This window comes from Spinacia oleracea, chromosome 1, assembly GCF_020520425.1.
Source record: "Spinacia oleracea cultivar Varoflay chromosome 1, BTI_SOV_V1, whole genome shotgun sequence".
NCBI lineage: Eukaryota > Viridiplantae > Streptophyta > Magnoliopsida > Caryophyllales > Amaranthaceae > Spinacia > Spinacia oleracea.
The window spans coordinates 83,372,007-83,397,176 of NC_079487.1; the positions used below are offsets into that span (position 1 = coordinate 83,372,007).

General features: G+C 39.9%; 1 protein-coding gene and 1 non-coding gene across 2 annotated transcripts; one reads left to right on the forward strand and one right to left on the reverse strand.

Moving 5' to 3' along the window:
* Positions 1–8,056: 8,056 nt before the first annotated feature.
* LOC130466496 (small nucleolar RNA R71) lies at positions 8,057–8,163 on the forward strand. Its single transcript, XR_008926720.1, has one exon. It is a non-coding gene; the product is annotated as a small nucleolar RNA R71 (small nucleolar RNA).
* Positions 8,164–20,157: 11,994 nt separating this feature from the next.
* LOC110801653 (uncharacterized) lies at positions 20,158–24,563 on the reverse strand. Its single transcript, XM_022007029.2, has 3 exons — positions 23,453–24,563; positions 21,387–21,636; positions 20,158–20,910 (listed from the first exon to the last, which is right to left on the reverse strand). The coding sequence occupies exons 1-3, from the start codon at positions 23,771–23,773 to the stop codon at positions 20,519–20,521; spliced, it is 963 nt and encodes a 320-aa protein (XP_021862721.1). The 5' UTR covers positions 23,774–24,563; the 3' UTR covers positions 20,158–20,518.
* Positions 24,564–25,170: the final 607 nt, after the last annotated feature.

Sequence of the window (25,170 nt, forward strand, 5' to 3'; positions counted from 1 at the left end):
CCGAGGAGAAGTCCCCCGTACTCAGAGTGCACCCTGTAAAGGCTCCCAAAATACTCAATATCTAATAGGTTGTTTCCCCGGACCGCAGCATGGTCCCTCTCAACAAAGTTTGCCACCGCTACGGCAATGTGGGTGATCAGACCACCCAAAGCAATATCGGTCGAGTAGCGGTGGGTGGCGGTAGTAAGCAGTTGCATGGCCAAGTGATGGGCCAAATTCATCCTGTAACTGTCATCACCATCTAACAAATACCCCCCGAGCACCTCCAACTCCGTGCTCCTCACATTCTCCTTTTGGTCCCTCCCAAAGATTGTAAAAGCCATAAATCTGAACCAAACAAAGGGGACGGGGTGTTGCACGCTAGAGGCGTGCAAATGTTGCATGCTACCGGGATTAAAATCCCCAGTCAATTTCCCCCATACCTCACTATTGTTATGCCCCTCCCCGGGGAACCTGTTATACTCCACATTCAAACCAAAAATAGCACCAAAATCCTTGGTAGACAAATCATAATCATTATTGAACAATCTAAAAGAAACTCTAGTGACATCTTTGTAACCATTCTTTCGGACATTAAACGAGCTAAGGAATTCAAGAGTAAGATCCCTAAATGTCAACCTAGTCATGGAAAACATATGTTTCATGCCCACCCCATGAAATAATCTCCTAACATCCCTCTCAATACCCATATCATTCAAAGTTTTCTGACAAATAAATCGAGTAGGGACTACCTTCCGTAGCTTGAGGTGTGCAATGCGGGTTTGTTGCTCCTCACTAGCGAGAATCATGTTCGGGAAAGCTGAATCCGGTGCAAATTGAGGTGGTGGTGGTGGACGGCTTGTGGAAGCCTCCTCTTGTCTCCTTGTTGCTCCCGTGCAAGTTCTTTTTGGCCTTGAACCCATTGTTGAAGATGATTTTGAGTTTTCAACTTTTTTTTTGGTGAAATTGGGTTTTTTGTGGAGAGTGAGGAAGAGTGAAAATTGTTTGGTGGAGGTTGAAGAGGATGTGATGAGGATGATTTTGGTGTGTAGCTTGATGAATTTGAGTGAGAGATGAGGGAGATATGGAGAGTTGAAGTTCTTAGGGTTTGGGGTTTAATGGAGTATGTGAGAGAATGAAGAAGATGATTGAGAGGTGAAGTGAAGAAGAATAGAGGATCCCGTGCTCTTTTAATCCGATTTTCTCCTTTCGCCCGCCGGGCCAACGCCCGTCCGTCGGGCCAACAGCTCGTAAGCCGCCCGACGGGCACAGGTCCGCCCGTCGGGCGAAAGGCGACACTTGAGTATTTTTCTCCGCGCGCCCGATCGGGCGGCTATCGCCCGTCCGGCGAATGGCGACACTTCCAAAACTCTGCTCACGCGCCCGGTCGGGCGCTCCTCGCCCGTCGGGCGTAGGGCGACACTTCCATCAGCTCCGTAGTGAGCCGCCCGTCGGGCGGCTAGGCTTCCCGTCAGGGCGAACAGAGATTTTTCAATTCTTTCTCTGCGCGCCCGGTCGGGCGGCTATCGCCCGTCGGGCGGTTTGCGATTTGTGCTCCTACGGATTCTTTCTATCTTTTCGTGCTTAGAAGCTGAACCTGTACATCATTAAACACCCAATGACCGTAAAATGCTCTCTCCTCACCACTCATGAACAAAGAAACTAGACTACAAAACACACAAAACAAAACTAAACTATTGAAAGCAATGAAATACGGGTTGCCTCCCGCAAAGCGCTGGTTTATTCATAGGTCCCGCTCGACCTTGTTACCTTGAATATGCCGTCTATGAGGCGAAGGGGTTGAGGTGATGGACCTCAACCACTCCTACAGTAGCCTCATCGTGATACAACTTCAGACGTTGCCCGTTAACCTTGAATCGTTCACCATTCTCATTCTCTACTTCAATAGACCCAAATTTGCTTACCATAGTCACGGTGAACGGCCCAGACCACCTAGACTTAAGTTTTCCAGGAAATAACTTAAGCCTAGAGTTAAAAAGTAGAACCTTGTCGCCCACCGCGAACTCTCTATGAAAAATGCGATTGTCGTGCCACTTCTTGGTCTTTTCCTTGTAAATCCGGGCACTATCATAAGCTTGTAGTCGGAATTCATCGAGCTCGCCCAATTGAAGTAACCGCTTCTCACCGGCTAGCTTTGCATCCATGTTGAGCTGCTTGATTGCCCAATAAGCCTTGTACTCCATTTCTACTGGTAAGTGACACGCCTTGCCATACACCAACCGATACGGGGAGGTACCAATAGGTGTCTTAAAGGCGGTTCTGTATGCCCATAGAGTATCATCTAGCTTATCGCTCCAATCCTTCCTAGACTTCGCCACCACTTTCTCAAGGATAGATTTGATCTCTCGGTTGGAGACCTCAACTTGACCACTCGTCTGAGGGTGGTAGGCTAGTCCAGTGCGGTGATAAACTCCATACTTGCGCAGGAGCGCATCCAGATGCTTCTCATGGAAGTGTGACCCTCCATCACTGATCAAAGCGCACGGAACCCCAAATCTAGGAAAAATGATCTTCTTGAACAGGGAGATGACTGTCTTAGCATCGTTAGTAGGTGAGGCAACGGCTTCCACCCACTTTGACACATAATCTACAGCAACAAGGATATACAAGTTACCCTTGGACGATGGGAATGTTCCCATATAATCAATTCCCCATACATCAAAAATCTCAACCTCAAGGATCCCGTTCTTGTTAGGTTATGATACATATGACAATTCATAAATCATGCGGAAAAACCATAAACCCAGGAAAACATATTATTTACACATAATCATTTAGCATAGATTAGATGCATACTCTTTGTTGCGTGCCTTCCCTAGCTGCGCCCGAACCGAACAAGAACAAGTCTTTAGGACTCCAAGTGTCGTCCCTCCGTAGATAGTCCACAGCACGTCCGGATCCGCCTTAAGATTGACCAACTAGAATCGCCCTTAAGGTACTATTATTTTCGGCACTTTATAGGCAAATGTGTGACTGAATTTTTCTCTCAAAAACTCACTTTGAATACTTTTAAACTTGTGTTATAAATTGTGAGCCCTAGCCTCATATTTATAGCGGTATGGAAAGGGAATCGAAATCCTATTCAGATACAAATTAATTAAACCTAGAATCCTACAAGAACTCTAATTTAATTAATTTATCAAATAGAATTAGGAATTTAATCATTAACCGAACTCTGCATGTTTTAGGAAACGTGCACGAACACAAACACTTGCACACACACGCACGGCAGCCACGATGGGCCCCATGCGTGCGCGCGAGCAGCAGCCCACTCAGCGCCCGCGCGCGCTGCGCGCTGCGCGTGCTGTGCGCGCTGTGCGCTGCGCGTGTTGTGCGCGCTGTGCGCGCTGCGCGCTGCCTGCTGGGCCTGGCCTTGCGCTGGGCCTGGCGTGGCTGTTTGTGCGGCGCGCTTGGCTTGCTGGGCGATGGCCTGGCTTCGTGCTGGGCCTCGTCCGGCAGGCCTCGTCCGATGCTTATTCGTACGATGCGCTTCCGATTAAATTTTCCGATTCCGGAATTCATTTCCGATACGAACAATATTTAATATTTCCGATTCCGGAATTAATTTCCGTTTCGAACAAATATTTAATATTTCCGTTTCCGGAATTATTTTCCGATTCCGGTAATATTTCCGATTCTGACAATATTTCCGTTTCCGGCAATATTTCCGATTCTGGCAATATTTCCATTTCCGATAATATTTTCCGACACGTACCATGTTTCCGTTTCCGGCAACATCTACGACTTGGATAATATTTATATTTCCGATACGATCCATATTTCCGTTTCCGGCAATATCATCGTTTCCGGAGTATTCATTCCTTGCCTGTGACGATCTTAGCTCCCACTGAAACCAAGATCCGTCGGTTCCGAATATTCATAGATGGAGTATTTAATGCTATTAAATACTTGATCCGTTTACGTACTATTTGTGTGACCCTACGGGTTCAGTCAAGAGTAAGCTGTGGATTAATATCGTTAATTCCACTTGAACTGAAGCGGCCTCTAGCTAGGCATTCAGCTCACTTGATCTCACTGAATTATTAACTTGTTAATTAATACTGAACCGCATTTATTAGACTTAACATAGAATGCATACTTGGACCAAGGGCATTATTTCCTTCAGTTCTGTGGTATCTCATACCTCCTCGAAATAGTGCCGGCCCTCTGGCACGCATCACAAGCCATAATAAAAGCCTGTGCATCCTTGAACATAGTAGGCCAGTAAAAAACACATTGTGACAACTTAGCGTTTGTTTTAGACGGTCCATGGTGACTACCATAAGGTGAAGAATGACACCTACTGATAACACCTTGAACTTCCCATTCTGGAATACAACGCTTGTACAACCCTTCAGCAGTCTCACGAAACAAATAAGGGTCGTCCCAAAAGTAGAACCGGACATCATGTAGGAATTTCTTCTTCTGTTGGTATGACAGATCGGCCGAAAGAATTCTTCCTACAATGTAGTTAGCAAAATCTGCGAACCATGGTGACTGACTGGCAAGTGCAAGTAAATGATCATCCGGAAATGAATCATCAATCGGTGTAGATCCCTTACCATCGTCATACCTCAATCTAGACAAGTGATCTGCAACCACATTCTCAGCCCCTTTCTTGTCGCGGATCTCTAGATCGAACTCCTGTAGCAATAGTATCCATCGAATAAGCCTAGGCTTGGCTTCCTTCTTAGAGAGAAGATACTTAAGGGCCGCATGATCAGTATAGACTATCACCTTGGATCCAATCAGATAGGTGCGGAATTTATCCAAGGCATAGACTATAGCTAGAAGCTCCTTCTCAGTAGTAGCATAATTAACTTGAGCTTCATCTAAGTTCTTACTTGCATAATAGATGGCATGCAAAACATTCTCCTTTCTCTGACCCAAGACTGCCCCAACTGCATAATCACTTGCATCACACATTATCTCGAACGGAAGATCCCATTCGGGAGAACGAATGATGGGAGCCGAAATCAGTGCCTGTTTAATCATGTCAAAGGCTTCAAGACAAGTATCAGTAAACACAAACGGGGCATCCTTGAGGAGGAGCTGGGTAAGTGGTTTAACAATTTTAGAAAAATCCTTGATAAAGCGGCGATAAAACCCCGCATGACCAAGAAAACTTCTAACACCCTTCACATTAACTGGAGGGGGTAATTGTTCAATCACTTGGACCTTAGCTCGATCCACCTGAATGCCCTTATCAGATATCAAATGCCCCAAAACCACCCCTTCAGTAACCATGAAATGACACTTTTCCCAGTTCAAGACTAAATTGCACTCTTCACATCTTTTCAGAACTTTAGTCAAATTTAGCAAACAAGAATCGAAAGAAGTACCATAGACGCTAAAATCATCCATAAACACTTCCATGATAGACTCAATAAAATCAGAAAAGATACTCATCATGCAACGTTGGAAAGTAGCAGGTTCATTACACAGACCAAAAGGCATCCTACGATATGCAAAGGTACCATAGGGACAGGTGAAGGTGGTCTTTTCCTGGTCGTCCGGATGTATGGGAATTTGAAAGAAACCGGAATAACCATCCAAATAACAGAAAAACTTGTGACAGGCTAGCCTTTCTAACATTTGATCAATGAAGGGAAGGGGAAAATGGTCCTTTTTAGTAGCAACATTAAGACGCCTATAATCAATGCACATGCGCCAACCTGTGACTACCCTAGTTGGTATTAACTCATTTTTTCCATTCCTCACCATAGTTGTCCCCCCTTTCTTAGGAACTACCTGAACGGGACTCACCCACTTAGAATCAGACACAACATACACTATACCCGCATCAAGCAATTTCATAACTTCAGCTATTACAACATCTTGCATGACAGGGTTCAAACGACGCTGGGGTTGGATGCATGGTTTGTGATTCTCATCTAGATGTATCCTATGCATACAAAAGTCAGGGCTAATACCCTTTAAATCATCAATACTGTACCCAATGGCCTTTTTGTGCCTTTTCAACACAATAAGAAGTTGGGATAACTGGTCTGCATCAAGTGCAGTACTGACGATCACAGGGAAAAGTTGTTCATTATCTAAAAACGCATACTTAAGGTTAGCAGGAAGAGGCTTAAGTTCGGGTTTCTTTACCTCTTTAACCGAACAAACCGGCCGAACTAACCTCTTCAATTTGATGCTCTCCGGCTCAGATTCTCTACCATTAAGAGCCAACTCCAGAGCATCCACTTCAGCACTCCAAGAACTGCTATCACCTGCAGAAGACTCACAACAAAGCACTGCCTCCAAAGGGTCTCTTTCGAGAACTTGGGAGACGTTATCACGAGTAATAAAATCGACTACATCTATGCGATAGCATTGTTCCTCCTCTAGCATGGGACTTTTTAAGGCACTATTCAGATTAAAAGTCACCTTATCATCCCCAATAGACAATGTCAATTTCCCACTTTTAACATCAATTACCGCCCCCGCCGTATGAAGGAAGGGTCTACCTAAGATTATGGGAATTTGAGAATCCTCCTGCATGTCTAATACTACAAAGTCCACAGGTATATAGAATTTACCTACTCTAACAGGGACGTCCTCTAAAACACCTAAGGGGTATTTGACAGAACGGTCGGCCATTTGTAGAGTGATATTGGTAATCTTAAGCTCACCCATATTCAGTTTAGTACAGACAGACAAAGGCATGAAAGACACACTAGCACCTAGATCACATAAAGCTTTATCAATAAATACGGTGCCAATGTTGCATGGGATGGAAAAACTCCCGGGGTCCTTAAGTTTAGGTGGAGACTCTTTTTGCAAATAAGCACTACATTCCTCAGTGAAAGCTATAGTCTCTACCTCACAAAAAGCACGTTTTCTGGTCAAAATATCTTTCATGAATTTAGCATAAGCAGGAACTTGTAAAATTAATTCAGTAAAAGGAACCGTTACCTGCAAATTTTTGACCACTTCCAAGAATCTGCCAAACTGCTTGTCTAGCTTATTCTTGAGTTGTCGGTTTGGGAAGGGGAGTGCAATAGATGGTACTTGTATATCCGCCCCCTTCTTAATCGCAGTTGTAGCCTCATTCTCATTGACTACCTTTTCAGCTGGTTCCTTTTCACCCATAACTATCTTCGGGATTTCCTCACTGACCAGATCACTAGCAGACACCCCGGAATCAACCTCAACCGGCATAGAAGGACCATCATAATCCCTACCACTCCTCAATGTAATTGCATTAGCAGTCTCCCTATTTTCGGGCTGTGAAGGAAGTTGGCCTGGTGGCCTCCCAGCAATAGTAGTAGCCATCTGTGCCAACTGTGTATCAATGATTTTGTTATGAGCAGTAAGAGCATCAATTTTTGCATCCTTTTCACTTAGAGATTTTTGCATTTGTAGCATCATGTTTCTCATCTCTACTAGCATAGGGTCAGGCTGTGTGGCTTGAGGTTGTGGTTGTGGGGGTGATGTGTGTTGTCTAGAGAACCCAGGTGGCCCACTAGACTGTTGGTTGTAGTTGTTTCGGGGTTGGTAAGATTGTTGGTGTGGGGGTTGATATGGTTGTGGTGGTGGATGTTGAACTTGGTGAGGGTTTTGGATATTGTTGCTCCTGTAGGAAAGCAGAGGGTTATTTTTGTAGCCCTCATTGTAAGAGTTGGAGAATGGGTTGTTTTGTTTGTAGGATTGAAATGCATTACATTGTTCAATAGAGCTTCTACATTCCTGTGCATAATGACCAGATATTCCACAACTTTCACAAATAGTAGTAGGTTAGGCACTCATAGCAGCTACACTAACAGGTTGGGCAGATTGAGCATTGGCCGCTTGCATATTATCGAACTTATAATGTAAAGCAGTCAATTGGGCAGTTAATTGTTCAATAGAATTTAAATCATGCTTACCACCCCTTTTAGATAGACCTCTAGGATTTCCATACTGGGCATTGTGAATGGCTATCTCCTCAATCACCTCCATAGCTCTAGGCACCTCAAGTTGCATGAACCTCCCACTGGCAGCTGAATCCAACAAACATCTAGACTCATTGCCCAGACCATTATAAAACTGCTGAATCAAGAACCAATCTTCCAAACCATGGTGCGGGCATTCTCTTTGCAAATCCTTGAATCTCTCCCAAACCTCGAACGAACTCTCATCCGCTTGTTGTGAGATACCTAATATCTGACCCCTCAGACGAGCCGTTTTCTCAGGTGGAAAATATTTAACATAAAAAGCAAGAGCCAAGGATTCCCAATTATTGATTTTCAAAGCCGCCCGATTCAACCCATTAATCCACAGTTTAGCTTTCCCACTCAAAGAGAACGGGAAAAGTATCTCCATAGTCTGCTCCGGAGTCAATCCCTTTTGCTTGATGGTGGAGCAATATTGGATAAAGGACTGAATGTGAAGATTCGGATCTTCACCTGGTTCCCCACCGTACTGGCGTCTCTCGATCATGTTAATCAATGCAGGCTCAATCTTGAAGGTCTCAGCTGCAATAGAAGGCATGATCGCCTTTGGTAGCACGGACAGACTTGGCTTAGAATAGTCCGTAAGCCGTGGGGTAGGTGGCGGTATCAGATTTTCGTCACCCATCTCTATCTCTGAAACTGAATCTGTATCTGAAGGAAAAAGATCGCCAATATTATGATCAGAATCAGAGTAATTCCCACACTGTGCAATGAAAGTTCTTCGTCTACGAAAGGTTCTTTCGGGCTCAGGATCGAATGGAGTAAGATTACTAGTACCTACGGTCCTGGGCATAGACAAAAACTACAAAACAATGTGAGATCCGGTCTCAAGGAACGTGAGTTCCTTGAGTAGTAACGAACAATAATCTAGGATAAGCAATCAACAACAGAAAATAAAACCGTTTCCCCGGCAACGGCGCCAAATTTTGACAGGCTAAAGTCGTATTACCTAATCAAAAATAACCTAAGGTCCACTAGCTAGGTAGCAAGGGAAGTCAGGATCGAATCCACAGGGAAACAGTGTTCTTTTCTACTATTAATCAACTAAATTAGACTATTGGGAAACAAGAATTGGTTGGTTTGTATGCTAAGACTACGAACGATAATTACACAATTAAGAATTCAGGAATTAAAGGATCTAGGGCATAGGTTCACCAACAAATGACAATCCAAGACGATAAATAATCACAATAATCAACAAAACAATCAATTAGACTAGCATGCTCTCTCGAATCGATACTAATCATAAACTTAGAATTAACGGGCTCTCGCTACGTATTAATCCTAATTCCACCTATTGACACAAGCCTAAACATCAAATTGCATCTCTCGAATCTTAACTTGATATTGCCAAACTACCACAATTAAACCTGCGCAAATCTAATTGTATAGTAATAATAACCAATCAATAGGAATTAATTTCAATGCCAACAATCACAATTATTCAATGTCCCTTCATGTTATTCATGGATCCCCAAACCTTAGAAATTAGACTACTCAAGCATATTAACAATAAGCAAAGCAATTGGCATGATTGAAAACATAATTAAAGCTTAAACAAAGAATTGAAATAAGGAATAATACCTAATTGAAGAACAATGGTAAATGAAAGCTTCAATTTTTGATTGAAAATAAACTAATTGTTTAGGACAAAATTAGAGAGAAAAATTAAGCTTAGAGAGATAAAACTAAGTGGCTAATACTAGGATGTGAGATAATGAAGTCCCCCACTAAATTAACAAAGGCTATATTTATAGTTTAGCCTAAAAACATAAGGAAAAACCGGAAAAAAGTAAAGAAGGACGCGCGCGCACAGCGCCTTGGGTTGTCGTCGCCCGGTCGGGCGGTTCTCCGCCCGACGGGCGAGAAGCTCGAAGTCCGCCCGACGGGCGCAGGGCTGCCCGACGGGCGTAGGGCGACTTTCTGGAAACCTTCTCCGCGCGCCCGGTCGGGCGGCTCTCGCCCGTCGGGCGGAGAGTGATTTCTGCTACTGCTGCTTCTGATGGGCGCCCGGTGGGCACCGGGCGAAACTCCGCCCGTCGGGCGCCCTTTGACGAACTGTTCCTCTGCTTGCTCGCCCGATGGGCGAGGGGCAATCCACCGGGCGGAGGGCTAAGTGATCCGCCCTTCGTCCACAACACCGAGTCTAACTTCCGGGGCTCGATCATGAACATCTAAGGTTCCCGTAAGTCGACAAAAGTCGTCCCGAACTCCCTCGGGATCCTGTAGTGGCCTAAATCATCAAGAAACGGGCCTAAAAAGACCAATTTCTCACTAAGTATTCCTGAAACTCACGGTACACTAAAATACACAGATTAGTACTAAAATGGCTCCTAGGAGCTCATTTGACGCATAAAAGTACTAAGGGACGGGGGTGAAAATATTATACAAAACGCACATATCATACGCACTCAATGCTACGAGCAGATACCAGTCAGACCCAGGAGAGGCACATTGGACAGCTGCCAAGAACATTCTGAAGTACCTGAAAAGGCACAAAGATGACTTCCTAGTCTATGGTGGAGATGATGAATTAATTGTTAAAGGCTATACGGACGCAAGTTTCCAAACCGACAAAGATGATTTCAGATCACAGTCTGGGTTTATCTTCTGCCTCAACGGAGGTGCAGTAAGCTGGAAAAGTGCTAAGCAAAGCACCATTGCGGATTCTACAACTGAAGCGGAGTACATTGCTGCACATGAAGCAGCAAAGGAAGCTATATGGCTAAGGAAGTTCATAGGTGAACTTGGTGTAGTCCCCTCCATTAAAGGACCAATAGCCCTGTATTGTGATAATAACGGAGTTATTGCACACGCAAAGGAGCCTAGACACCACCAAAGAGTCAAGCATGTACTTCGTAGATTTCACCTTCTACGAGAGTTCGTTGAAAGAAAAGAAGTCGAGATAAGCAAGATTGGAACTGATGACAACATTTCAGATCCATTGACTAAACCTCTGGCGCAGGCGAAGCACAACTCGCACACTGCAGCTATGGGAATCAAGCATATTGGAGAATGGCTTTGATGTCCTTGTTTAATGGTTAAAAGTTTAATTCTTTGTAAAACATTATTGGTTAATCATTCACAATAAATGAATAGAATTCATTTTTCCATTTAATTTGTGGTTTATTAAATGATGAGTCCCTTCAATTTGACGATATATTCAAGATAGACTGTCAGGACCAGTCCTGTGACTAAGAAATGTCTATCAAGTGAACTTGAATGTCAAAGGCTGAAAATGGTCCCTGGTCGGAGTTTTCTATAAAATTGGACGCATAGAAAACGTTAGACGACTGGAATGCAAGATGACTAATAGTTCTGTTTCTTGAACTATGTGGACATGGCAATGTCGTAATCATTTGCATAGATACTTACTTTGGGAAGACTAGTATCGGACAGACCTATGAAACTTTACTGTAAGAGATGAAAATTTGTCATAAGTAAATTTCATTAAAATTATTAGACACTAAATCCTCAATACCTGAGTGATTTCAGATTACTTGTTTGAGAACTGGTTGCTTTGACGTTGACCAACCGTCGCACCGTAAAAGGAGGCTATAAAGGCAACGCTCAGGTAATCACCTATCAAACGAAGTCTAATCTCAAGATCACAAGATTGGGATTGTCCTCCCATAAATCGGGATGAGATGCTTAAAAGTTGTACAAGGCCACTCGGAGAGCTAGAAAATGTAAAATGCATGGCCGTGCTCGGATGAATCATAGGATATGATTATCTGTTTATTTGATCAGTTGAACTCTGAAACCGAGAAAGACCTCTGGACATAATAAGGATGACAACTCTTACCTTATGTTCAAGAGCAAGCATCGAGCGACAAAGGAATTAAGAAATGCACACTTGTCCCTAAGGACAAGTGGGAGAATGAAGGAAATAATGCCCTTGGTCCAAGTATGCATATAATATTAAGTCTAATAAATGCGGTTCAGTATTAATTAACAAGTTAATAATTCAGTGAGATCAAGTGAGCTGAATGCCTAGCTAGAGGCCGCTTCAGTTCAAGTGGAATTAATGATATTAATCCACAGCTTACTCTTGACTGAACCCGTAGGGTCACACAAATAGTACGTAAACGGATCAAGTATTTAATGGCATTAAATACTCCATCTATGGATATTCGGAATCGACGGATCTTGGTTTCAGTGGGAGCTAAGATCGTCACAAGCAAGAAATGAATACTCCGGAAACGATGATATTGCCGGAAACGGAAATATGGATCGTATCGGAAATATAAATATTATCCAAGTCGTAGATGTTGCCGGAAACGGAAACATGGTACGTATCGGAAAATATTATTGGAAATGGAAATATTACCGGAATCGGAAATATTGCCGGAAACGGAAATATTGTCAGAATCGGAAATATTATCAGAATCGGAAAATAATTCCGGAAACGGAAATATTAAATATTTGTTCGAAACGGAAATTAATTCCGGAATCGGAAATATTAAATATTGTTCGTATCGGAAATGAATTCAGGAACCTGGAATTTAATCGGAAGCGCATCGTACGAATTAGCATCGGGCGAGGCTTGCTAGACGAAGGCCCAACACGAATCCAGGCCCGCGCCCAGCAAGCCGAGCGCCCAACATGGAGCTGCCACAGCCTCGCCAGGCCCAGCGCAAGGCCAGGCCCAGCAAGGCCTTGGCGCGCGCACGCTGAGCGTGCTGTTGGGCTGCGAGCAACGACTGCTCGTGTGGGCCGCAAGGCCTGCGCGGGTGGTGCGATGTTCGTGGCCATACGATGCTCATGTTCGTAACGAATCCTAATCCTATCGGAATTCGTGTATTGATTAAATCCTAATCCTAATAGATTAATTTATTATTTAGAGTTCAAGTTGGATTCTAATTAATAAATCCAAATCCTAGAAGGATTATAATTCCTTTTCTATACCTCTATAAATAGGTGCATAGGGTCATAATTTATAAAAACAATTGAAGTATTCTAAAGGTAAGATTTTGAAGAAAAATCAGCCATACACTTGCACCTAAATAGCCGAAATTTCTAAGCAACCTTAAGGGCGATTCTAGTTGGTCAAGCTTAAGGCGGATCCGGACGTGCTGTGGACTATCTACGGAGGGACGACACTTGGAGTCCTAAAGACTTGTTCGGTTCGGGCGCAGCTAGGGAGGGCACGCAACAAAGTGTATGCATCTAAACTATGCTAAATGATTATGTGTAAATAATATGCTTCCTGGCTTTATGGTTTTTCCGCATGATTTATGTTTTGTCATATGTATCATAACCTAACATGTTGGTCATCTTTATATATGTTGTCCAGCGACCTTTTCCACCTATATTTGGGTTAGTCGGCAGAGGAGAATGTTTATGACTCCCCGCCTTTGCTAGAGTATATTTAACTTGGGCAGCCATTCTTCACATGAGGATGTAGCATGTTCTTTTAAGTATAGGAGTCAGTTTATGTAATAAAGGAGATACTACTTAAAGAAATTTGATTAGATTGCCAATTCAAATTCCTTTGGTTAGTCAAAAAAGGGCTTGTTACGGTTGTCTCTGCCTGAAATTTTATTAGGTAGGCAAGAACTTGTTAAGGTTGTCTCTGCCTGATATTGAAATTCACCTGAGTATTACATCTGTTTTTTTCATGTGATATGAAGTCAAATGATCCGTTGTTTTTTTACAGATAACATTTTTTAGCCATCTCCTTGGTAGATGCTTAAGGTGTCACGATCCTTTCGTTGAAGTGTCAAATTTAGCCTTGATTGTCATGGGAACATTTGCTTTATTCTGGTGGCCATATATGCATTCCAAAGAAGTCTTTTTATAAGTATAAAAAAATTTAACTTTCTCATGTCTTCCTGCGGAATATTTATTAATGTATCACAGTGTTTGCGTATTGATAATGATGGTGGCATGTATATTAATCTCTTCATTTCACCTGTAACCTCTTCTGGATATAAAAGCACGTTACTCTGCTCCTGCTGCTTTTTCTTAGGATCATTTTGTAGGAGGCAATATGCTTATGTTCTAACCTTTTTCATGTTAAGCTCTGCTGATAACTATCATCTTATTTAATTTTTGTCTTATACATGGTTTGTTGGAATATAATACGTGTTTTGTATAAATTTTCATCTTAGATTAACAATTTGTAGGCACGTCATATAAGCATATGTTATTGTAAATTTGTAATTCTAGAGATATCCAATTTACTTGAACACCTTGTTAAAATCTATAACATTTCCTCGCATGCTTTGCTTTGGAACGAGTCTATTAGCCAATTTCTTTGGGGGTACAGTTAATGAAGTTCTCCTTGGTATGTTTCTCTATGGAAGTTCTCTCTTTTGGATAGTAGACCATCACTTGTTAGCATGCTTTTTTTTTTGGGCAGTTGAAACCTTCGCTTCAGTTTGACGTACTAATTGTCACATAATTCAGCCTGATGTATATATATTGATCGTCACATAAACCTTTGCAATTGGCTGTTAATATTGGGGAGTCCCTTTAAGAAGTACTAACTCATATTCAGTTTTTAGCATAGTGGCATTACGCCATTACCTGGTTACGGGCATTCCCTGGACACGATTTTATCCTTTCCTTGTAAGTAGGGGTGTTCATCGGTGCAAACCCGGATCGGACCGGACCAACCCGGGTCGGACTGAATACCAAAATTTTGATAATTCAAGACCCGAAGACCAGACCGATTATGCTTGGATCGGACCCGGACCGGAAAAATCAGTCCGAATCCCGGACCGGGCCGGTTTCGACCTATTGTAGACCTATTTTATATATTTTATTTATTTTTTCTAAAAAATATGGTAAAAAAGAAAAAGTATATAAAAAAAACCAATTGTTTAAGGCCTTTTTTGGATGATAAAGTAAAAATATATCACAATATAGTAATATTTACAACATATTATAGGAGAGAATTAAATTTTTAAATAGTTCATATTATTTTATCATGGAAAAATCGGTCTGATCCAATATCGGGTTTTGGACCGGACCGAAGATCGAAAATTGATATTTCTCGACCCGGAGACCGGACTGATTGCCTTAGGTCTGGTCCGGTCCGGTCTGGGTCAGTCCGGTCCGGTCCATTTTTTCGGCCCAGACCCATTTTTGCACACCCCTACTTGTAAGTGTATCCGGAACTTGCTAAGAGATGAAAATATCGAAACATAGTCTCTATTGAACTTGTTTTTCTTGAGCCAACATATCCAGTTTGTCTTATCTCGTACTTAGTCAAATTGTAAACTACCTCAGGTTTGGGACTTGCATCACATGAAGCAGTCTCTTAAGGTGTTTGAGGAATTGCCAAATCACTATGCTTAAACAAATATTGCTTTTAGTCCGGATGAGCAGCTCTTCTTGATTGGTACAACTGGAGGCCTGCTATGCTTTTATGACCGGGAAAAACTTGAACTTGTATCAAAGGTTGGCATCTCCCCATCTTGCAGTGTCGTACAGTGTGTTTGGCACCCACGGCTAAATCAGGTATGCTCTTTTACATGACAGTTTGTCAAATTTTGAAGCTGTGTATTTTAAAAACCAACATCTCCCTCGTGAAAAGATAATCCTCCAACTACCTTAATTACTAAAATGTTGCTTACCAAGACTTAATATTACTTCAAATTATCACGCCCTCGTGAAAAGATAATCCTCCAAGTTTCCTACTACCTTAATTACTAAAATGTTGCTTACCAAGACTTGATATTACTTCAAATTATCACGAAGAATTATCAAGGATGTAAATATCCAACAACTTATAAATACACAACCCTGCCTACAGTAAAGTCATATCAAGGTTGAATGTTTTAGCTCATGCAGGCACACAATTGCATTGTCGATTCATGCTTTGTACATAATTCTGTTGAAGTCTCCAGATTATATTTTTAATTAGTATGACTCCTGTTATATCTAGGAAGTTATGCATGATGAGCTATGTGTTTCTCCATTGGCCTTTTAAATTTTTCGTAATAAATCAAGTAGAATTATTGTTGTTTTACTTATCTCCTAAATATTTGTCTTTAATTGGAAAATCGATTATTTGTGATAGTCTGTTGAAGAGATACAAAGTAGTATGTTTAGAAGCCTTCTCATTGACCCAGTAGTACATTCTCGAAATTCTCAACATTCTCGATTGAAGTGTTATGTTAGCTCTTGTGTGATTGCTTTTACAAATTTACACATTTTGATCGTGTTTTTGATAGTTTCAATTTACTTTCTAAATTTGACCTAGCTTAGGCTTTGTTCTGTTCAACTTATTTTGACTTATTTCAGACAAAATAAGTTCAGATAATAAATTCAAAAAAATAAGTTTTTTTCAGATATTTTCACACTCAAATAAGTTTATTTCAGATAAATTAAGTTTTTTTCCACAAAAATAGGTTTAGATAAGTTCAATTAAGTTCAGATAAGTCCAGATAATATAAGTTCAGTAAAAATAAGTCGAATAGAACGAAACATAAAATTCTGCATTTTCAACTTTCGAGATTTGACAGTTTGAGTGGTTTTGCGACCGACTCTGCAAAGCATGCTTTTATGTGCACATTACAAGTGTACCGAACTAAGAAGAAAACGTTATGGTTAACTCACCTAAAATTCAGGTGTTTTATTATTATTGTCAGTTTTCCAATTTCAGCTATCGCTATTCAATTTCAATTTCCGTAATTCGTGATACGGAAATGTGGATGATACTCGGTTAGCAATGTACACCTTCACATAATTGTTGTTATTTCATTCCTCATATCATTGATCCGTAAAAGCAATTTATGCATTTTGATGATTTTTTTTTTGATTTTTTATATCAAGCTCGAAAATGTGTATATGTTTATCATTGTATGTTCATTGTACAAAGTTTTCTTCATGAGATATATAGGAGACATATAATTTTTTAACATGTACTACGTATAAAGACAAGGTGGTGGTTTAATTTACAAACTTGATCAAAGACAAGTATACACAAACCCAAGCACATAAATACATAAATGACATTTACAACCTCATACATTTTTGTTACCCATACACATAGGGATTTAACCTTCCTGACATACACATATTTGTGTTGCCTATGAGACTATTTCACACAATTTCTAAACCATTCAAGCATTGTCCTTCGTATTTATAAAGTTGTAACGATGTTCGCATCTTATTTGTCTGATTATCCAACTCCTCAAACTCCAAACATATCTATGAGTCTTCATCACCTGTGAGAAATACAATGGGATCAGCTCATTGAAGATAACATCAACAGAGGAAAAAAAAACATCATCTTTTCTTTGTTTTTATCGTGTTTGATTTAGAAGATCAAAATTCATCGGTTTTTCAAGTGGGCATCCGCGCGCGATAGGGCGCGGTCCAATCCTAGTCCCTAAAATATGAAACTGAAGCAATTGTCTATACAGAGTAACTGAAAGGCTAAAACAAAGCCACATTTTTTATGTAAAGTGAACCGAGAGCACCAAATTGGCGAGAGTGCAGATTACGTTATACGAAAATAAAAGTTTGTACAAAACAATTTTATCAAAAATTTAGGGCTTGTTCGGTATTGATTTAAATTTTTTGTTTTTTGTTTTTAAAAAACTAAAAACTGATTTTGAGTTTTGTTTTTAATTATATCAAAACCGATATAAAACCACACAACTTTGGAAAATATCTACTATGTAATTCTCATTTGTTCCAATGTAACAAAAAAAAAAGCTTCTCATTTATGAAGTGCATCAATTTAACTCCACTGATCTATCAAACCCACGGGGCAGTCATTTATTTATCAAACAAGCCACCATTTGTCTATCTCATTCTCATGGTCCATTTATTTTATTACTTTCTTTTGACAGGTGTGAAAGTAGGTTAAAGCCTTCAAACTTCTTGTAGCTTCTTCCATCATCATAGAAATCCTGCATAGAGCACGAGATTTGTACATTTTCTATTTCGCTTGTCGTGGGTATGAATTTCAGCATTGTTAATCCTGATTGTTGTGTTATTGTTGTAATCCCCAATTACAGAGTTAATGTTATCTTGCTTTTCGTCTTTTAAAATTCTGAAATCCCAGCGATTTCTCAAGTTCATGGTCTTTCATGTGCTCCTCTCAGGAGAAAATATTTGATCAGTAATTCAGGAAAACCAAGGTGATTTTGTATTGTGAGTGAGAGACCCGATAAAGATCGATGAGAGAAATTCAAGGCATTTGGGTTTCTGTATTCAAATGCGATAATTCATCGGAGTTATGGGGATTCACATTTTGCCACCGGCTGTATTAAACAAGATTGAAGAGTTAAAGACTTAGAGGATAAAGATGGAGAAATAGTTGATTTTGGTAATCTTGATTCATAAAACGAAAACAAAAAAGAAAAAACCACAAAAAATGGTTTAGACTTTGCCGGTTTTATTTTGTGAAAATTGAAGGAAAATGTTTTTTTTTAAAAATGAAATTACCAAATTGATTTGGTTTTGTTTTTTTGGAAAATAAAACGAAAAACCATAAAGTGCAGCTATGCCGAACATCCCCTTAATTAATGGCTCCAATTAAATTGTCAGAAAATGTCAAATCAAATTAGAAAGATGAAGGTGAGAATTAAATCGATTAAACTGGTGGATTGAATGGGACATTGAATTTGAATCAAGTAATGAATTGGTTAGTAAATAAATGTTAATAGTTGGTTAATAAATAAATGTTAAATGGGTTGCAAGAGAAGAGGAAGAGTCATAAGAAAACTCAATCAGTTTTGGTAATTATCATATTGAAGGGTGAAGAGCGTAAAAGGATTAACCTTCAAGGAGAAGCGGTGAAAGAGAGAAAACAAGAAAGGAAGACAGGTGGAGGATGACACGTGAATTAATAAGGTAAGAGATACGAAGTTAACGGTTGTAGTTTTTAAATACCTTGTATAGATGTTTTACTTGCCACATGTCATTTCTTGAATTTCTATTTTTTTTTTCCTTTAATTGATTTACGTGGCACTCTACATTTGGAGCGATTTCCGACTTTAATGCTTAATGATGTCGAAATTCCCAAAATATGCCCCATTTTTATATAATTCCCAATCTACCGTCCACATCATCGGCTAAACTAAATTTTAACGAGTCAGCACAAAATCGCTAAATGAGCTAGCGATTTTGTCATACAAACCGCCAACTGAACTAGCGGTTCAATATAAACCGCTAATTCAGTTAGCGGTTCAATACTTATTACTCCCTGCTTTCACAGACTATGACATACTTTTAATAATAATAACAATAAAAACAGAGCAATCGTTCGCAACCCCTTTCGTTGCCACTCACCCACCAACCACCAGTCCACCACCTACCTCTGCCCATCCCCAACCACGACCTACCGCCGCCATCACCTTCGAGAGAAGCCCATTAATGCCCCTGTTCCGTAACTTCTCCGACGACCAATATATTGAGCCCTATTTTCGTTCTTATAAATTGATGTATGATTATGGTGTGAAATTGAAAATTGAATTAGGGGTTTGACACAACAGCAGCAAGCAGGCATGTAGTATGGCATAATTATGCTTCAACTTACCAATATCATATCCTTGCTAATTGAATTGGGAGCAATGTAAAGTTAACTACCAAGTTCTGTTCCATTCTTTCGTCCCTTCCATACCCACACGATCTCTTTTGTACTGCCCGAGCAATATCATCGTTAGCCTTTGATTGAAGATGAAGGGACTGCAAAAGTGGAGGGTGCTATGGATAGGACACCAAGTATGTTCTGAAAATACAAAAAATGAAGTTGTATTGTACTACTCTGTAGCACTACTCTGTAGCAGTTCACTAGTGGGTGAAAGCGAATAGAACGAATTTGGTTGTAAACCGCAAACTGAGTTGACGGTGTTGTTTTTCATCGAACCGCCGACCGGGGTTTACCATTGGATTGTAAAGAAAAACTTAACTTTTATTAAATATTGTCGACGGTAGATTGGGAATTATACATAAAATTGGCACATTTTGGAAATTTCTACATCTTTAAACATTTTAGTCGGAAATCGCTCCTACATTTGTTGCAAACTTATCTGCCATTAAATATTAGTATAGATTGTAACTAGAGACGTAGAGAAATGTACTCCTGCTAAACCAATGCAGTTATAACAAAGAAAAATCACACTCCAAAAATCACCTAGGGAAGTTAGAACCTTTATGGCTCTATCTTAAATTAAATGGGCTCCATCATCAGAGATTGATGGTTTATAACAACAAGAGCTCATCTTTTCTTTCTCTGTACTACTAATACTAAAGGACGCAAAGGAGGAAAATCATTACATATCAGAACTATTCAGGTCAAACATCAAAATCACAGGCATTTGCAAAAAATGGCTTCCGATGTACATTACCCGCATCTGCTCAACAGAAGATTTAACGGAATTTCCCATAAGAAACTGGTTCCAAAATGGTATCACATTATAACTAAAGCAAAACATATAGTAAAGACCTCAGAAGCCAAAAATGGAGAAATTCTCCTGACTACATAAACCAGACTGGTCCAAAAGCAAAAGAACATCTATCCAAAAGTAGAGCAGATCCCCCAAGAGTTTATTTGTGCACCAGCAATAAACGACCAAAAGGGAATACTTTGAGCTGTGTACAAAAATAAGAGTCATGGATTACCGCACAGGCTGCTGGTTGTAATGGTTCTTCTCTTTCTTCTTTGCAGCAGCAAGCCTTGCACTTCGAGCAGCAGCCTCTGACGCAGCAGCTTTCACAGGAGTCATCTCTTTACTCGATTTCTTTTTCTTTAAAGCAGCCACTCTCTTTAGGCGCTCTTTGACGTCAAGAGAAGCTGCATCGTCTTCTGGCTGTTCGGTTCCAGCTGATTCATTTTGCTGAACAGTGGCATCCGAACTGTTGGGCTGATCTTGAGCTTCCTTGGAAGACTTGTCCTTCTTCTTCTTTTTCTTTGCACTTTTAGGTTCCGAAGCACCAGTTTCCTTCTTCTCCCCATTCTCTGAATCCCCTTCTTTCTTTTGCTCCTCTGTTTTCTTCTCTTGTGCAGCATCTGCATAAATCGTGTTAAAGAAAGAGCTAGTGGTATTAAAAGATCTGTGAAATCATCTTCAGAAATCATACAAAAAAAGCTAGTGGTGTTAAAAGATATGTAAATCTTCTTCCCGGCAAGCCCAAACATCAAGAGACACACCAAAAGAAAGGCACAGATTTATAAGACCAAACAAATTCAACTAATATAGTGCCATCAAAGAAGGTGCATAATTTAGTTATTTAGTCTTAACTGGCAATCCATCCTCTTCAATTATTAAAAGAACTAATTAGTCCAGAAACCAAAAACCAGTAGAATATAAAAATGACGCACGCAGCAAATAACTACTTGAGATTATTATACAACCATATCTACTTTGTTTACACCCAACGTTTTCCGTTTTCATCTTCCTTTATCTTCTTTTAGGTTCAAAGGAAGACTAGACTGTTATGAGTACATGAGTACAGAAACAAGTAAGCAAACTGATGTCCACATACCTTGACCGTTGCTGCTCTGAACTCCAAAATCAGCGAGAAGGGCTTCTAGCTCCTCAAGCTCCTTCTTCTTCCTTTCCTTCTTTGAAAGCTGCCTCTCGGTTTCTTTTGGAGCAGGAGCTTCAGGAGCTTTCTTAACCGGCTCCGGATGTACAAGAGCCTCTGTTCCATGTTCCTGTTCCTGTTCATGCTCATGCTCATCCTCAACCTCCTCGTCACCTAAATCAAGCATATCATCTTCACTTTCACTCTCCTGATATTGAAGATGAAGGCGTCAGCATCCCCATTCAAAAATAACTCCCCTTCTAAAACAGCTAGCATACTTTTGCTAAAACAAACAGCAAATAAAACAAGAAGCTGCCTCTACTACAACCTTAAAAAGCAAAAAAAACGCAATCACAGTATCAAAATTAAATCACAAAGTATACTATGACTGTGCTAATGTGATGGTTTGTCTACATAAAAACATATGTAAATAGGAAGGACAAGCAAACATCCGTTTCAAATATTTCAGAATAAATGTGAGCCTCCCTATCTAAAAGGCATTTCTTTGTCATGCTATGTATGCAAAAAGGCCTGTCAGAGACACATGATATTCATTGGCTTCCAAGGCATTAAAATATCTTTTACAGCCTTTTTATTGCATCACAACGTAAAAGTAAAAGTAAATGCCATAGTTTTCGTATGGTCCTTAGGAAAAAATCAGAACATCTCCAAATTAACCAAGATGAGGCTATTCAATAGCACATATATTTCCGATCAATCTATAACGAGGCTATAAATGACAAAAAGATTCAGAAACTGTTATCGCAGTCCAATTTAAGCTCATGCATAAATTCTCCATAAACTAATGCAGGCATAATTGCTATCTTCAGATTCTTCACACAGGTGAATTTAAGATCTTGTAGCTGTAGCCTGTAGGCAGTTCATATCACAACTCTCAGACTCCCAGTATAATGTCCTATTTAGTATTTAACTGTTTACCAATATGACAGCCCACATGGAAGAACTAGAGACAGCAGGTTACATTGCACGGGCAACTTTACACGGAACCGGCTACCTAGGTATAATGAGGATATTAAAAAAATCATAACACCAACTATCTCCAAGGTCCACATGACACGCCTGAGACACTTCCAAAATCTTGCACCTGAGCAGCGCGAGCAGGTAGTGTGGTGCTTTGCTCAAATAGCTCATGACAAATGAAACCAAAAAGCATAAAATGAAGCACTTATATCAGGAAACAACAATTTCTGTCAACCAAAAAATCGCAGCGCAACACTAATTCTTAAGTGAGCACTGAACCCTAAAGTCTTCACTTGGTCTCCTGAAATACTCTAGCACCTTTATTGTAACCCTAGACAAGAGTCTACACAAAGTAAACTTCAATTTTTGTAACTGAACAAGCAAACTATTCTCATTATGGAAAAGAAGCTTAGCACATACACACCAGTGAACAGTGAACCCAAACCGAGTAAAAATTAGGGTGCACAATCATTCTATAATTACTACATACGCATACAGGTAACATCAAGACATAGTCTTCTCGCGTATAGACTATTTACTTAAGCATACAGTGCAAGGCACAATTCCGATTTTATATTTCTATTGTGGCATGGCAGGGTGTAAAAAGAAAGACAGTGACACCTTAAATTCCACAGCTCTCACACGCTTTTGGTCAAGTTGTTTTTTCTCTCACTAACAGCCTTATTCGCTTATCCCTTGCAATCAACAAGAACAAAATTTACCACTAATAACACCAAGGGTTTCCTGACCAAATTCTACATATTACTACCACAGCTAATGAATCTTTCTGAACAACTAATTGATTTATCTAAAAAATGATTTGACTAATCACATAACATACGGATTCCAACATAATATGCTATAACATACAGAACAAAGCTATGTTGACTGCAGAAAACATAAAAACAAATGGAACCAAAAGTAAACACACCACACAACCACCTGAAAAACAAAAACAAAAAAACCAAGCAAGCAAGCAACATTTTAATAATTCAGAACAGAAGAATATTGCAATAACTCAACCACAAAGAACAAGCCCAAACCTCTGCAATTGCATTGGCCTCATTGCCAGTCTGTGAAGCAGGGGCGCCCCACACAGACGGCAGCGGAGCCGTAGTGGTGTAGTAATCATCATCATCTTCGTCCTCTACATCGGCCCAAGACTTAGTCGTCAAAGGGGCGGGTTGCCAGAAAACTTGAGGCTCCTCCTGCTCCTTGGAAGCCTTGGAAGAGCTCTTACTGCTGCTGCTACTCTTGCTCTTGTCCTTGTTCTTCTTCTTCCTAAGTGTATCAAGCGCTGCGAAAACATTGGTGTTGTTGATGGTAATTGAACCCTCGTTCTTCCTGCTTCCTCCACCCACCATTTTTCTCTCTTCTCTTCAACGTTTCTGAGGATAAATTATAAATTATACACCCGCAGCTATTATTTTTCTCCAGCTATTACAATCCCTCAACAAAAGAAAAATATTTCTAGGTATTAATAATTGGCAGTTCCTGTGAGATTGATTTCTGGGTTTCGAAGTTGAAGATCTAAAAAAAGTTTGATTCTTCCCAAACTATAAACAGGAATCCCTCGTCAAATTCACAAAAACAGATCAAATTTTCAAGAGGGGGTTTCGATTAAAAACACCTAATTGATTTACAGACACAAAAGTTAAAAACTCCTCGGAAAATCGACAAATTTCCTTCAAACAGTAATTAAAAACATACGGATAAGATAATCGAAAAAATTAGCGTTTCGACTATCGATTTAGGGAAACAATCAGATAATCGGAAAAATTAGGGGTTCGATAATCGATTTAAAGAGAGGTAGATTGATGAGCGAAGGGAGTGATAAGATGAATGCGATAAAATCGGGGACTCGGCTGAGCGCGAGGGGTGGGGTTGTGTGGTTTTAGGGTTTGTGAAAAATGGGGGAAATCGATGGTGAATAGAAGCAATGAGACTATGAGAGAGAGGGAGAGCGAGATGAGTGGTGAGAGATTATATAAAACGGGTAACCCAAACCAAGAGTCAGTGTTCTACTTGTAATGTTATGCAACAAGCCAACAAGTATGGGCTCTTTCTTTAGCTCAAGATACATTCCCTCGCCTTAAACAATTAAAAAAAAAAAAAAAAAAAACTCCCTGAGTCTCGGAATTCTCGCCCGAATACTTGCACCGTTTATATAATGACATATTTTTTTCTAATTTTATATTGTTTCTCTCACTTACCTAGGTTTTACTTGTATCCTAAAATCTAAAATAACGTTAAAAAAAATCACACCCACCCCCACCACATTCAAAAAGTTGACACATTTCCACTAACTATATTAAAAAAATATTCAATATCAACTACCACCTAATTAAATAATAAGTCAACTAAATTGTCTTAAACTATGTGTCAGTCTAACCGGTGCGAGTATTACGGGACGGAGGGAGTAATAAATAGATAAAGGTACTCCAATGCCCCGTTTAATTCACCTTATTTCTTCTTATACGATCTGGTCTAATTTGAACTTATTTGAACTTATTTTTTCTTAACTTATTTTTATGATCTAAACTAATCTGACGTGATCTGATCTGATCTTTCATAATTAAGATTTAAATAAAAACTACAAATATTAATATAAATGATTTACAAATAAAATAAATTTTATTCAAATTTATAATATTGTTATTATAAATTACAAATTATTTATTTGACTTTAGTCATTATTTAACTATTCCATATATTAGATAGACTTGGACATGATCTAAATAGAACGATTCTGATTTGGACA